The sequence below is a fragment of the Leptodactylus fuscus genome, chromosome 5 (genome assembly GCF_031893055.1).
Source record: "Leptodactylus fuscus isolate aLepFus1 chromosome 5, aLepFus1.hap2, whole genome shotgun sequence".
Classification (NCBI taxonomy): domain Eukaryota; kingdom Metazoa; phylum Chordata; class Amphibia; order Anura; family Leptodactylidae; genus Leptodactylus; species Leptodactylus fuscus.
In genome coordinates, this window is record NC_134269.1 from 127,411,428 (window position 1) to 127,425,442 (window position 14,015).

A 14,015-nucleotide genomic window follows, 5' to 3' on the forward strand; every position below is an offset into this window, starting at 1 on the left:
AACTAGACTGGGCTGATCACCTGGAGGCACTGCACAGAAAGGGTCACAGCAGAGTCTACCTGCTCAGGAGGCTGAGGGCCTTTGAAGTCCAGGGGCCACTTAGGGCCTTTTTCAACTCTGTGGTTGCTTCAGTCATCTTTTTCAGTGTGGCGTGCTGGGGGAGCAGTATATCAACCAGGGACAAAAATAGACTTGACAGGCTGATCAGAAGGACCAGCTCTGTCCTGGGGAGCCTCCTGGACCCAGTACAGGTGGTGGGTGACAGAAGGATACTGTACGAGGTGAGCTCCATGTGGGAGAACAAATCCCACTCCATGTATGAGACCTTGATGGCACTTGGTAGCACTGTAAGTGACCATCTGCTTCACCCCAGATGTGAGAAGGAACGCTATCGGAAGTCTTTCCTTCCAACCGCGATCAGGCTACATAATCTACATCAGACCAAGCGAAGATCACCCCGCTCAGAAAACTAAATGATTATGATTATGAAGTCTTCCTTCTTTCTTCCTCTGTTCCTTAGCTGCTATAGACTCCTAGTATATCTTCTCTTCTCAGCATATGGGTGTCTACTTCCGTAATATATTACTGTGTATTATCCTGTATCTGTACTACTATGCTGCTGTAACATACTGAGGTGGTTGCCGTGTGGGTTATGTTGACACAGAAAAAAACACAACATGAATGACCACATCTGAAGACCTCTTTGAAAGCTAAGAAGTTCTGATCAGTTTTGTGATTTATTCTTGTCTACATGGGGCTGAAATGTTTTGCAACATATTGCATATTAGATTCATAAATCTGAAAAGGGAAAACTCTTGTAAGTGAGGATTACTGTATGCGCAATTGTTTTGAGAACAAACCAAGCCTTAAACAAAGCATTTCATTACAAATTTAGTTATGAGGTACTACTTGTGAATTTTTTGTTGTGGCTTTGAAAGTGCCAATGCCCTTCTGTGGGCAATTTTGGCTGTAGATTTGTAATAGTGTTTTTCTTTAAACCTTTAGGCAGGAATTTTGGCTTGTAGGTTGAAAGTAGTATCGTTTGAACATTATTTTGAGAATTGTCCTTTCATGTTAAATTCTCTTTAAAGAATAGTTTTGAACCAGGGTCAAAATGAGCATAATTGAAATTCAAATAACTGTTCACGTCCACCATTTTACAAAATTTAGAGATGAAGAAGGTACCTTGGGCAGTCTTAGAAATGACCAGGTTAGAAACTCAATGGCATTGTGAGAGTACTAGTATGTGAAAGAAATACCTATGTTGTTGTTATGGATTTTATCGGAACAAATTATTACCCATGCTTTCATTGTCATCCCAGATGAAGAACAAGTTGTTGATATTTCCGCAGCAGAATAAAATATTAAAATGTTCTTGTACTTGGAGCTTTTAAAAGGAAAGAGGTTGGGGCCACACGGTGGCTCAGTGGTTAGCACTGCAGCCTTGCAGCGCTGGAGTCCTAGTGTTCAAATCCCGCCAAGGGCATAAAAACCATCTGCAAGGAGTTTGTATGTTCTCCCCGTGTTTGCATGGATTTCCATCCCATATTCCAAAAAAGACATAATGATAGGGAAAAATGTACATTGTGAGCTCTATGTGGGGCTCACAATCTACATAAAAAAAAAAAAAAAAAGGAAAGAGGTTATGGTCTAGGATAATCACGTCTTACAGAATGTGTCCTCTTTGAAGACTAGGCTTGTGGGAGTTTTTCCTGAGAAAGTCATTCATGGCCATTGGTTTGAGAAATATAGAATGTTGGAATGCTGATACATCTGTTGAGAGTGGAGTAATTGTCCAAGGGGGAAATTTAGAGTTTCAGATGGCCTAGTTTCCTAAATGCTTAAGTAGAGCTCTTGAGGTAGGAGCGAGGGTGGAGAACCAGTTTTTGCAGATGAAAATATATGAAATAGATTATTGGTAAGAAAGTTGATGCCGAATATAATTGGACATCCCATTGGATCTTCTAAAGATTTTTGTACTTTGTAATTGTTGGCTGCTGCTTATATTGCTAAATGTATATGGATAACAGAATTGTTGAAAGAATTTTATGTGTCAGTTAGAAAGCAGATGGCTTCCCCAATGTAGACCTCGTGTTCTTGCATAATAATACATCTGCTTTTGTCGGCAAAGATTATCACTATGTTACTGTCATTAAGGAGTTTGATGGCAGCCAGTTCTGGATGTATGAGGTTAAGTTTAATTTTACATGTGTATTTTTTTTTTTTCTAAAATTTATATTGACCAAGGAAAATAAACTGTCAGTAGTTGTGCCTATGTGCTGTGTGATTTTGAAGTAGGACATAAGATGGACATTGACTGGAACTGGTAGAGTGAGCCAAGGACTGGTTGAAGTAGTAATGGGATGAATTTATCATCTGGTAAATGTTTTAAGATCTTAAAGATAACCTTCAGGAAAGGAGGTGGGACAGGAGAGTCCCTTGGATAGCAGTATGGTCTCTTCTTGCAATAGGTAGTGTAAAAGGTTGAAGAGTTTTACAAATTCGACAGAACACTTGGATTTATGATCCTTTCTTTATTTGTGCTCATGTTTGGTTCATCCTCGACGTCCCCTTGGTCTACTTTTCTTTTCGTATAAACTTTGTGACTGAGTAATGAGACGAGACCTAAAAAAAACTAGTAGAGATGTTACTGTAGAAGGGCAAAAATTATAATGGGAGATCTAAAACTGGTGAATCGAGAAGAATAATAGACAAATGCCAATGCAATCCTTCGAAGGAGATGTTGTGTCCCCATAGGTGGATAGTTGGGAAAGATTGATATAATGAATTGCTGGGTATCGGTAAGTTTAAAAAATTATTAGGGTAGTTCAGATGAACTTAATGCATTTTGAGAAATTGGGCCCAATGTGGAAAGCGGTATAGGTATTGGTAGGGGGAGGTATGCATTATAGGGCTGATTTCAAGTAATTTTTTGCATAGGACAAAAGTATCTAGGAAGGTTGGAAGTGAAAGGTAGAATTGATTTTATTTCTGATGAATTGGGGTTTGTGAGCGTATTGGAAAGGACCTTTCCAGTGAATACTTGAGTTCCAGTCCCAGACTACCTGTTCCTTGGTTAGATATTGATATATTCAATTATTTATTAATTAATTCTAACTGTATATTTCTACTATATATATATATATATATATATATATATATATATATATATATATATATATATATATACAATTGTAAATTTATTTCACAGTTCTTATCTGGTCCTTTTCTTTAGATTGTAATTAGCATTTCTAATATGTACACACTAGAGATGAGCGAACACTAAAATGTTCGAGGTTCGAAATTCGATTCGAACAGCCGCTCACTGTTCGAGTGTTCGAATGGGTTTCGAACCCCATTATAGTCTATGGGGAACATAAACTCGTTAAGGGGGAAACCCAAATTCGTGTCTGGAGGGTCACCAAGTCCACTATGACACCCCAGGAAATGATACCAACACCCTGGAATGACACTGGGACAGCAGGGGAAGCATGTCTGGGGGCATAAAAGTCACTTTATTTCATGGAAATCCCTGTCAGTTTGCGATTTTCGCAAGCTAACTTTTCCCCATAGAAATGCATTGGCCAGTGCTGATTGGCCAGAGTACGGAACTCGACCAATCAGCGCTGGCTCTGCTGGAGGAGGCGGAGTCTAAGATCGCTCCACACCAGTCTCCATTCAGGTCCGACCTTAGACTCCGCCTCCTCCGGCAGAGCCAGCGCTGATTGGCCGAAGGCTGGCCAATGCATTCCTATGCGAATGCAGACTTAGCAGTGCTGAGTCAGTTTTGCTCAACTACACATCTGATGCACACTCGGCACTGCTACATCAGATGTAGCAATCTGATGTAGCAGAGCCGAGGGTGCACTAGAACCCCTGTGCAAACTCAGTTCACGCTAATAGAATGCATTGGCCAGCGCTGATTGGCCAATGCATTCTATTAGCCCGATGAAGTAGAGCTGAATGTGTGTGCTAAGCACACACATTCAGCACTGCTTCATCAAGCCAATACAATGCATTAGCCAGTGCTGATTGGCCAGAGTACGGAATTCGGCCAATCAGCGCTGGCCAATGCATTCTATTAGCCCGATGAAGTAGAGCTGAATGTGTGTGCTAAGCACACACATTCAGCACTGCTTCATCAAGCCAATACAATGCATTAGCCAGTGCTGATTGGCCAGAGTACGGAATTCGGCCAATCAGCGCTGGCTCTGCTGGAGGAGGCGGAGTCTAAGGTCGGACCTGAATGGAGACTGGTGTGGAGCGATCTTAGACTCCGCCTCCTCCAGCAGAGCCAGCGCTGATTGGCCGAATTCCGTACTCTGGCCAATCAGCGCTGGCCAATGCATTCTATTAGCCCGATGAAGTAGAGCTGAATGTGTGTGCTAAGCACACACATTCAGCACTGCTTCATCACGCCAATATAATGCATTAGCCAGTGCTGATTGGCCAGAGTACGGAATTCGGCCAATCAGCGCTGGCTCTGCTGGAGGAGGCGGAGTCTAAGATCGCTCCACACCAGTCTCCATTCAGGTCCGACCTTAGACTCCGCCTCCTCCGGCAGAGCCAGCGCTGATTGGCCGAAGGCTGGCCAATGCATTCCTATGCGAATGCAGACTTAGCAGTGCTGAGTCAGTTTTGCTCAACTACACATCTGATGCACACTCGGCACTGCTACATCAGATGTAGCAATCTGATGTAGCAGAGCCGAGGGTGCACTAGAACCCCTGTGCAAACTCAGTTCACGCTAATAGAATGCATTGGCCAGCGCTGATTGGCCAATGCATTCTATTAGCCCGATGAAGTAGAGCTGAATGTGTGTGCTAAGCACACACATTCAGCACTGCTTCATCAAGCCAATACAATGCATTAGCCAGTGCTGATTGGCCAGAGTACGGAATTCGGCCAATCAGCGCTGGCCAATGCATTCTATTAGCCCGATGAAGTAGAGCTGAATGTGTGTGCTAAGCACACACATTCAGCACTGCTTCATCAAGCCAATACAATGCATTAGCCAGTGCTGATTGGCCAGAGTACGGAATTCGGCCAATCAGCGCTGGCTCTGCTGGAGGAGGCGGAGTCTAAGGTCGGACCTGAATGGAGACTGGTGTGGAGCGATCTTAGACTCCGCCTCCTCCAGCAGAGCCAGCGCTGATTGGCCGAATTCCGTACTCTGGCCAATCAGCACTGGCTAATGCATTGTATTGGCGTGATGAAGCAGTGCTGAATGTGTGTGCTTAGCACACACATTCAGCTCTACTTCATCGGGCTAATAGAATGCATTGGCCAGCGCTGATTGGCCGAATTCCGTACTCTGGCCAATCAGTGCTAGCCAATGCATTCTATTAGCTTGATGAAGCAGAGTGTGCACAAGGGTTCAAGCGCACCCTCGGCTCTGATGTAGCAGAGCCGAGGCTGCACAAGGGTTCAAGCGCACCCTCGGCTCTGATGTAGGAGAGCCGAGGGTGCACTTGAACCCTTGTGCACCCTCAGCTCTGCTACATCAGAGCCGAGGGTGCACTTGAACCCTTGTGCACCCTCAGCTCTGCTACATCAGAGCCGAGGGTGCGCTTGAACCCTTGTGCACACTCTGCTTCATCAAGCTAATAGAATGCATTGGCCAGCGCTGATTGGCCAATGTATTCTATTAGCCCGATGAAGTAGAGCTGAATGTGTGTGCTAAGCACACACATTCAGCTCTACTTCATCGGGCTAATAGAATGCATTGGCCAGCGCTGATTGGCCAGAGTACGGAACTCGACCAATCAGCGCTGGCTCTGCTGGAGGAGGCGGAGTCTAAGATCGCTCCACACCAGTCTCCATTCAGGTCCGACCTTAGACTCCGCCTCCTCCAGCAGAGCCAGCGCTGATTGGCCGAATTCCGTACTCTGGCCAATCAGCACTGGCTAATGCATTGTATTGGCGTGATGAAGCAGTGCTGAATGTGTGTGCTTAGCACACACATTCAGCTCTACTTCATCGGGCTAATAGAATGCATTGGCCAATCAGCGCTGGCCAATGCATTCTATTAGCGTGAACTGAGTTTGCACAGGGGTTCTAGTGCACCCTCGGCTCTGCTACATCAGATTGCTACATCTGATGTAGCAGTGCCGAGTGTGCATCAGATGTGTAGTTGAGCAAAACTGACTCAGCACTGCTAAGTCTCTGCATTCGCATAGGAATGCATTGGCCAGCCTTCGGCCAATCAGCGCTGGCTCTGCCGGAGGAGGCGGAGTCTAAGGTCGGACCTGAATGGAGACTGGTGTGGAGCGATCTTAGACTCCGCCTCCTCCAGCAGAGCCAGCGCTGATTGGTCGAGTTCCGTACTCTGGCCAATCAGCGCTGGCCAATGCATTCTATTAGCCCGATGAAGTAGAGCTGAATGTGTGTGCTTAGCACACACATTCAGCTCTACTTCATCAGGCTAATAGAATACATTGGCCAATCAGCGCTGGCCAATGCATTCTATTAGCTTGATGAAGCAGAGTGTGCACAAGGGTTCAAGCGCACCCTCGGCTCTGATGTAGCAGAGCTGAGGGTGCACAAGGGTTCAAGTGCACCCTCGGCTCTCCTACATCAGAGCCGAGGGTGCGCTTGAACCCTTGTGCAGCCTCGGCTCTGCTACATCAGAGCCGAGGGTGCGCTTGAACCCTTGTGCACACTCTGCTTCATCAAGCTAATAGAATGCATTGGCCAGCACTGATTGGCCAGAGTACGGAATTCGGCCAATCAGCGCTGGCCAATGCATCCCTATGGGAAAAAGTTTATCTCACAAAAATCACAATTACACACCCGATAGAGCCCCAAAAAGTTATTTTTAATAACATTCCCCCCTAAATAAAGGTTATCCCTAGCTATCCCTGCCTGTACAGCTATCCCTGTCTCATAGTCACAAAGTTCACATTCTCATATGACCCGGATTTGAAATCCACTATTCGTCTAAAATGGAGGTCACCTGATTTCGGCAGCCAATGACTTTTTCCAATTTTTTTCAATGCCCCCAGTGTCGTAGTTCCTGTCCCACCTCCCCTGCGCTGTTATTGGTGCAAAAAAGGCGCCAGGGAAGGTGGGAGGGGAATCGAATTTTGGCGCACTTTACCACGTGGTGTTCGATTCGATTCGAACATGGCGAACACCCTGATATCCGATCGAACATGTGTTCGATAGAACACTGTTCGCTCATCTCTAGTACACACATGTATTTTTTACATTATTATCTTGCCTGATGAAGACCAATTCAAAGTTGAAATGTATTGCAACCTGCAACTAATAACATTTCGGTCAAGTACCTCTTTGCATGTGTTTTCTGAATGGTCTATCTCCACACCTTAGAATCTTTGCTTTTCCCATTGCTTCCTATTTAATTTTTTAATTCACAAACTATATAATTCCAGAGCAGGGAAAGGGCAGCCAGCTGCAGACCCCACAGTCCTAAGGAACCTTATTACAACACACGTTTACCGGTGTTGTGTCTGTTTCACATAATTTCTCGACGTGAGCATATTGCCTAGCTCTTTTTGGTGGCTCCTCACCTTTAAACTTAGACAGGCAGTCAGAAAATGCATCAGATTTATCACTGTGACTGAATTATATATATGTCATATCGTTAGACTAAAGACATACCACCTCTTAGTTGGCTTACTTTGTACTAAAATTTATGCCAAAATTTTTTAGCTCAACAAGATGCACTGAGATGTGCAACGTTTGCAGTTTCAGCATTTGTTCAGTTTGATCAATGCATCAAAGCTGGATTCCTTATGCATGAGGCTGTATCTAAACCATAAGGGTAGAAATGCATATAATACGAGACTTGCGTTTTCTTTATTTTGAATTCTAGAAATGTATACTTAAAGTTTCAATTAAACATCTTGTGTAGTGAATGGCATGAAATGTTAGCTGGCTTTATATAGTAAATAGATGTCATGGTTAGGGTAGAGAAGTACAATAGACATTCTAGGATTTATTCACTGTAATATATACTCTGACAATATTTTCTGGAATGCTTCGTTAACTAACAAAGTTTGTTTGGAAACTCCTTTAGCTTATTTAGCCAGGCTACAGATGTCATGAGGAGCTGCACTCTGCTACTGGTAGAGACTTGTTCTCAGCTCTTCTTCCCTAAGTCCCTAGTAACTCCTGCTCATAAAGGAATATGTATGGTTCTTATATGAGATACTTCTAACTCTGTTACTCTCCTCTATATCATACTAGATATATTTCATGCTCAGGAAATCGAAATCTTGATGTATGTACTGTTGCCGCTCTAGAAAACTGATAAAACTGGTGACACTTTCAAAACACACACTCACCGTCTCACACAATAGTAGCAGAATAATTTACAGTGTATTCATTATCATGTTAATACTGACAGTGTTAATTGGTTATGAACATTAATTGGGACAGGAGGTGTAATGCCAAAGTACAGAGTAAGGAGAAATGAAAGTTTCTATGGAAGCATTCTCATATAAACAAGAAGGGATTTCCCCAAGACTGGCCTTACATACACCGGTCTTGAACTACTCTGCACAGGAGTGACATGTATATCTTCATCTTCCTGTGTGTCAGGAAGTCAAGTCTGTACCAGTTATAGCCTATTACAAATTTGAGCTATAATTTATGCCATTTCCTGGCACTAATTCTAGTGAATTTGCAGGGTAGAGGCCATACTCCTCTATTATGCTATCCCCAACTCTCTACATTAAAAAATGCAAATATTCCTACTAAACTAGTCTTAAGCAAAACTATGCAACTTTGTATTACTATAAATGAAAGTGTGATATATTGTGGTACGTTTCTGAAGAAAATCTACATTCACATTTATGCTGGGAAGTAGATTCTTCTGGTCAGACACAAATGGATCCCGAGGGATCCCGTTGACTATAATGTGGTTTGTCAAGTGTCCATCCATTTTTTTTTATCTCCAGACAATAAAAAGTCAGGCTTACAGCACTTCTATGCCTGTCAATTTCTGACATACAGGTATCTACACCACATATTCTTCAGGGTATACGCCAAACTATTGTACGATGGTTTATAGTTACAGCTATTGTTATAAATATTTAATGAGTATCCTCATATTACAGATTCTAATGTTGCCCTTGTTCCTCCTGATCCCAAATTTTTTAAACCTTTTGAAATCCATGAATCCCTGTAATGCACAAGCTAGTGACTCACATTATATGGCTGTATTACACCATGTCATTCTCAACCTTGTGTCCATAAATCCCTTACACTAATCATGTAAATGGCGTCATCTTCTACCATTTTGATAACGCAGGGAATATTAAGACACTCTTTAAAAGTTCTCAGTCAACGTAATATATATATGGAGACCCGCTCTGTGAGGTTGTAGATTGTCCTATGATTGTTTATCCCCAATAAGGATTACATAGACTGACGCTTGTGATTGCATGTTTTTTTATGCTTCTCTGAATGTTTTATCCGACTGTTGTTACTAGTCATGTTCTTGTTGTTAAAAGGTGATTTCCATTACTGTTTATAAAGAGGACTTCATGTTGAGTTGTGCTTATAAATAGAACATTTTTAGAAGGATATGTTGATCCACTGATAAGTATAATGGGAGTTTCAGACAAGTATATGAATTGGAGTAATAACACGAGCATTGTTACTTCACTGCATGTAAATGTTACCATTATCACTACCCTTTATTTTATCACCTTTACGGTACTTGACTTGTAAAGAGAACATACATTATATAGTTCTATGTTCATCTTATTAAAAAGTAAAATGACATCCATGGATACAGGATACATGTAGAAAGCCATAGATACATAAACAATATAACCTGTACAACATTTCAGGCACAAAACCTATTACCTTAGCCTTACTATAGTAATTATGAAATGTTGTATGATATTTCTAATGGAATGCATATACTAATTACGTTTGTGTATTATAATATATTATCTTTCTATTGTACAGGTGATATACACTGTATGACATTTTAACAACTTAAAACTTTTGTTATTGTTTTTTTTTTTTTCATCTCGTCCACCAACTCTTTCAACAGATTCCACCATAGTTGCAATTTTTTTTCTAGCCTCATTCACAAGCAATTAGTGCTGTTGCTTTCAGCGCCCAATATGGTAATTAGGCTCTCTACTGTCAGATGGGTGGTCCTTGTTGGTCTACTCCAGCCCAGGACCACCTACCTGACAGTAGATAACCTAATTATTTTGTGCTGAAAATAACAGAACCGATTCCTCAACAATGGTGGAGGCAAGAATCAGAGGTGCAGCGTGTATTGATGGATACAAAGAGTTGTTGTCTTTAAGATTTAATACCAAAATCTCTTTCCATATAATTGCGCAGAATTCATTTGTTTTATTTAAATGTAAGATATGAATTATGCTTTATTTTAGTACTGTATACAAGTTAAACATCTATATCTGCTTTTTTTTTTTTCAGGTGGCCTCACTTGGAGTTACTACATTTACATTGTGTGCCCTTTGCATTGACCGCTTCCGTGCAGCCACTAATGTACAGATGTATTATGAAATGATTGAGAATTGCACATCAACAACTGCCAAGCTAGCTGTTATATGGGTGGGTGCTCTTCTGTTAGCATTGCCTGAGGTTGTCCTCCGGCAGCTCACCAAGGATGAGTCAGCAGTGAGTGTCAACACTCTCAGTGAGCGCTGTGTTGTCAAGATTTCCACAGATCTTCCTGATACCATCTATGTTTTAGCCCTTACCTATGATGGTGCTAGGCTATGGTGGTACTTTGGTTGTTATTTTTGTTTGCCTACCCTTTTCACAATAACCTGTTCTTTGGTGACCGCAAGAAAAATCAGAAGAGCCGAGAAAGCCTGCACGAGAGGTAACAAACGTCAGATTCAACTTGAAAGCCAAATGAACTGTACTGTAGTAGCCCTTACAATTTTGTATGGTTTTTGTATAATCCCTGAAAATATCTGTAACATTGTAACAGCTTATATGTCCACTAGTGTCTCCAGGCAGACTTTGGATCTTCTTCATCTGATCAGTCAGTTTCTTTTGTTCTTTAAATCATGTGTTACCCCTGTCCTTCTGTTTTGCCTTTGCAAGCCGTTTAGCAGAGCTTTCATGGAATGCTGTTGTTGCTGTTGTGATGAATGCATTCAGAAGTCCTCAACTGCAACCAGCGATGATAATGACAATGAGTATACAACAGAGCTAGAACTTTCCCCTTTCAGTACTATACGTCGTGAAATGTCCACATTTGCTTCAGTTGGAACTCACTGCTGAACAGAAATTGTCAGTTTTCTCTTTATTTGTAAATACTCTGTGATATACATTTTAAAGGATTTTTAGTTCTTGATTTTTTTAATGAAACATTCAACTTGTGTAAGAACAATTTTGGTATCTTCTGTATATTTATTATGTTCTAGGTCTCCTAACAGGGTATGTTTCCGAGAAACTGTTAACACGTTTCTGCACCTTAATTAGGTAGTTGTTAGCTTTTTTGATAATCACACTGGTAACTTTTTAATATATTATATATAAAATTAGGTAAAATTATTATACTCCAAGGTGGTTTGCACTGAAATGAAATATTGTAATGTTTTGTTTACTTTAACATTTCCAAAATTAGCTGTTGAATAAATTTTATTTTGTTTTTATGAAATGCACTTGTTTGTTTTCATTTTGTTAAACTTGTTAAACTTCTCCATAAGACTTTGTATAGTATACTTACTGTCTGAATCATATATCAGTAATACATATATTTTAGTACCAGGTTCCTTAAATATATTTTTGATCATGTCATGGAACACTGAACAGTACATGGCAATTGGGAAATTATAGCTCTGCTACTGCAACATCATCATCTGCTCGATGAGGCCTTGCACATGCGCAGTATGTGCCACGAACTTTCACACATGCATAGCCACATATGTGCATATGCTCATACACACTGAACACTACTAGAGATGAGCGAGTAGTACTCGATCGAGTAGGTATTCGATCGAATACTATGGTATTCAAAATACTCGTACTCGATCGAGTACCACTCGCTGTTCGAATGGAAAAGTTCAATGCAGAACCAGCATTGATTGGCCGAATGCTATACAGTCGGCCAATCAGTGCTGGTTCTTCTCCTACCTTTAGAAGTCTTCAATGTGCAGCTTCCCCGCGGCGTCTTCCAGCTCTTCATTCACTCTGCCAGGCATCGGGCCTGGGCAGAGCCGACTGCGCATGTCCGCTTGTAGTGCGGGCATGCGCAGTTGGCTCTGCCCAGGCCCGATGCCTGGCAGAGTGAATGAAGAGCCGGAAGACGCCGCGGGGACGCTGCAAGGAGAAGACTGCATGGAGGATCCAGCCTGACCCTCACTCATGGACTTGGTAAGTATAATTTGATCGAACGTTGCCTACTCCTGAAACGAGCATTTTCCCCCCCATAGACTATAATAGGGTTCGATATTCGATTCGAGTAGTCGAATATTGAGGGGCTACTCAAAACGAATATCGAACCTCGGACATTTTACTGTTTGCTCATCTCTAAACACTACAAGTGCATACTACACATGCATGTGATTTTGCTGAGCAGATGATGACGTCGCAGCAGTGGCACTATCGTCTCCCAATGGCTATGGGGTGGATCAAAGCTACTAGGATCTGTGGGTATGCCTCCTGTGCTCTTAGGAACCTAATTTGTATGATGAATAAAACACCTTTTTCTCTGCATCCGCAGGGCTGTAAGACATAATGAAGGTATGATAAACATGTCACAGCATCTACAGTGTCATGGTGGCAGTTAGAAATGGTTGAGAGAGGTGATAGACTCCCTTTAATCTTCATTTGCAGAAATCCAGCACAATGAAGAAAAACACATTAAAAGGTACTCTATATGGAACATGGCTACAGCTGTTTATGGAGGGATTCAGATTTTATCGCTATAAGAATATAAGTATGCTTTAAAGAACACATACACTCATTGTTCTTTTTCATTATATAAGGTAATGTTGTGAAAGAGGCAGAATCATGAGCAGAGCAGTTGGCATTTTCCACACCTCTTGGCAGGTCATACAAAATACATTGCTAAGCAGGCAAAGACAATAACTACAGGAGGAAAGGCCTCCAGGGGCAAAATAATTCTAGTTCTGTAGTCCACACTGAATCAGGATGAGAAAGAAAATCAGAGTGAGAACAGTTGGAGAGATTTACTAAACTTAAAGTAAGATTTAAGTTTTACAGTGCAAACTAAATTTAGCCATACAAATACCTATAACAATTAGTTGAGAGCTATCTTACCTGACATGCCCCACACACATGGTTGCTCCACTTGGTTCAACATTGCATATTTATTGAAGTTTCAGAAATGGAAAGCTGCTTCCAGAGAAATTACTTTGAGAGCTAAAGGATTGGGCAACTGAAATCCAAGAACTTATCTGCCCCAATATGCAGGTGAGAGTTGGGAGGCCACTATGCATATTAGATGGTTGGTCAAACCTGTCAATCTAATGTGTATGGGCTGCTTTAAACTAGACCATTTGTAAATTAAGCAGATTACAGATCACAGTGGATGATAAATCTGGTGCATGTTTAGATGGTCTAGTCTAGGGATAATACCACCTATTAATTGGCTTACTGTATTTTTTTACTGAATTTTGCCACACATTCACACATTTTAAAGGCATTTCCCCATCTCCCTTCCTCACCAGCTAGCCTGATATCTCTTCTTCTCACTTCCTGTATCTTCAACAAGCTGGTGAATGGGCTTTGATTGATGGACAAGACATTATAAGACAAGACACTATAAGATTGATGGACAAGACACTATAAAGTACATCAGTAGATTTAGTAGTAGACATTGCCTTTACCATGAAAGGTTATTTATTGCTAGAAATCTAATAAAAATTAAATTCAGGTCAAATAATTTGCACACACAGTAACTATGTATTACATTACCTTAGTTTGGACAGAAAAAACTTACATGCTGCCAGGAATGAGAGTTGGATTACATTCATCTCAACACTTGAGATGACACGCAATGTGGAAGTCCCCTGTCCGAATTC

The 14,015-nt window shown here is 41.5% G+C and overlaps 1 protein-coding gene across 1 annotated transcript in view; it reads left to right on the forward strand.

The window, feature by feature from the left end:
* Nucleotides 1-11,589, forward strand: part of GPR37 (G protein-coupled receptor 37) — a 39,890-nt gene extending 28,301 nt beyond the window's left edge. The window contains exon 2 of the mRNA XM_075274258.1: nt 10,429-11,589. Coding sequence (XP_075130359.1) covers nt 10,429-11,247 — 819 coding nt within the window. The 3' untranslated portion in view covers nt 11,248-11,589. The remainder of the gene's footprint in view (nt 1-10,428) is intronic.
* The last annotated feature ends 2,426 nt before the right edge of the window (nt 11,590-14,015 follow it).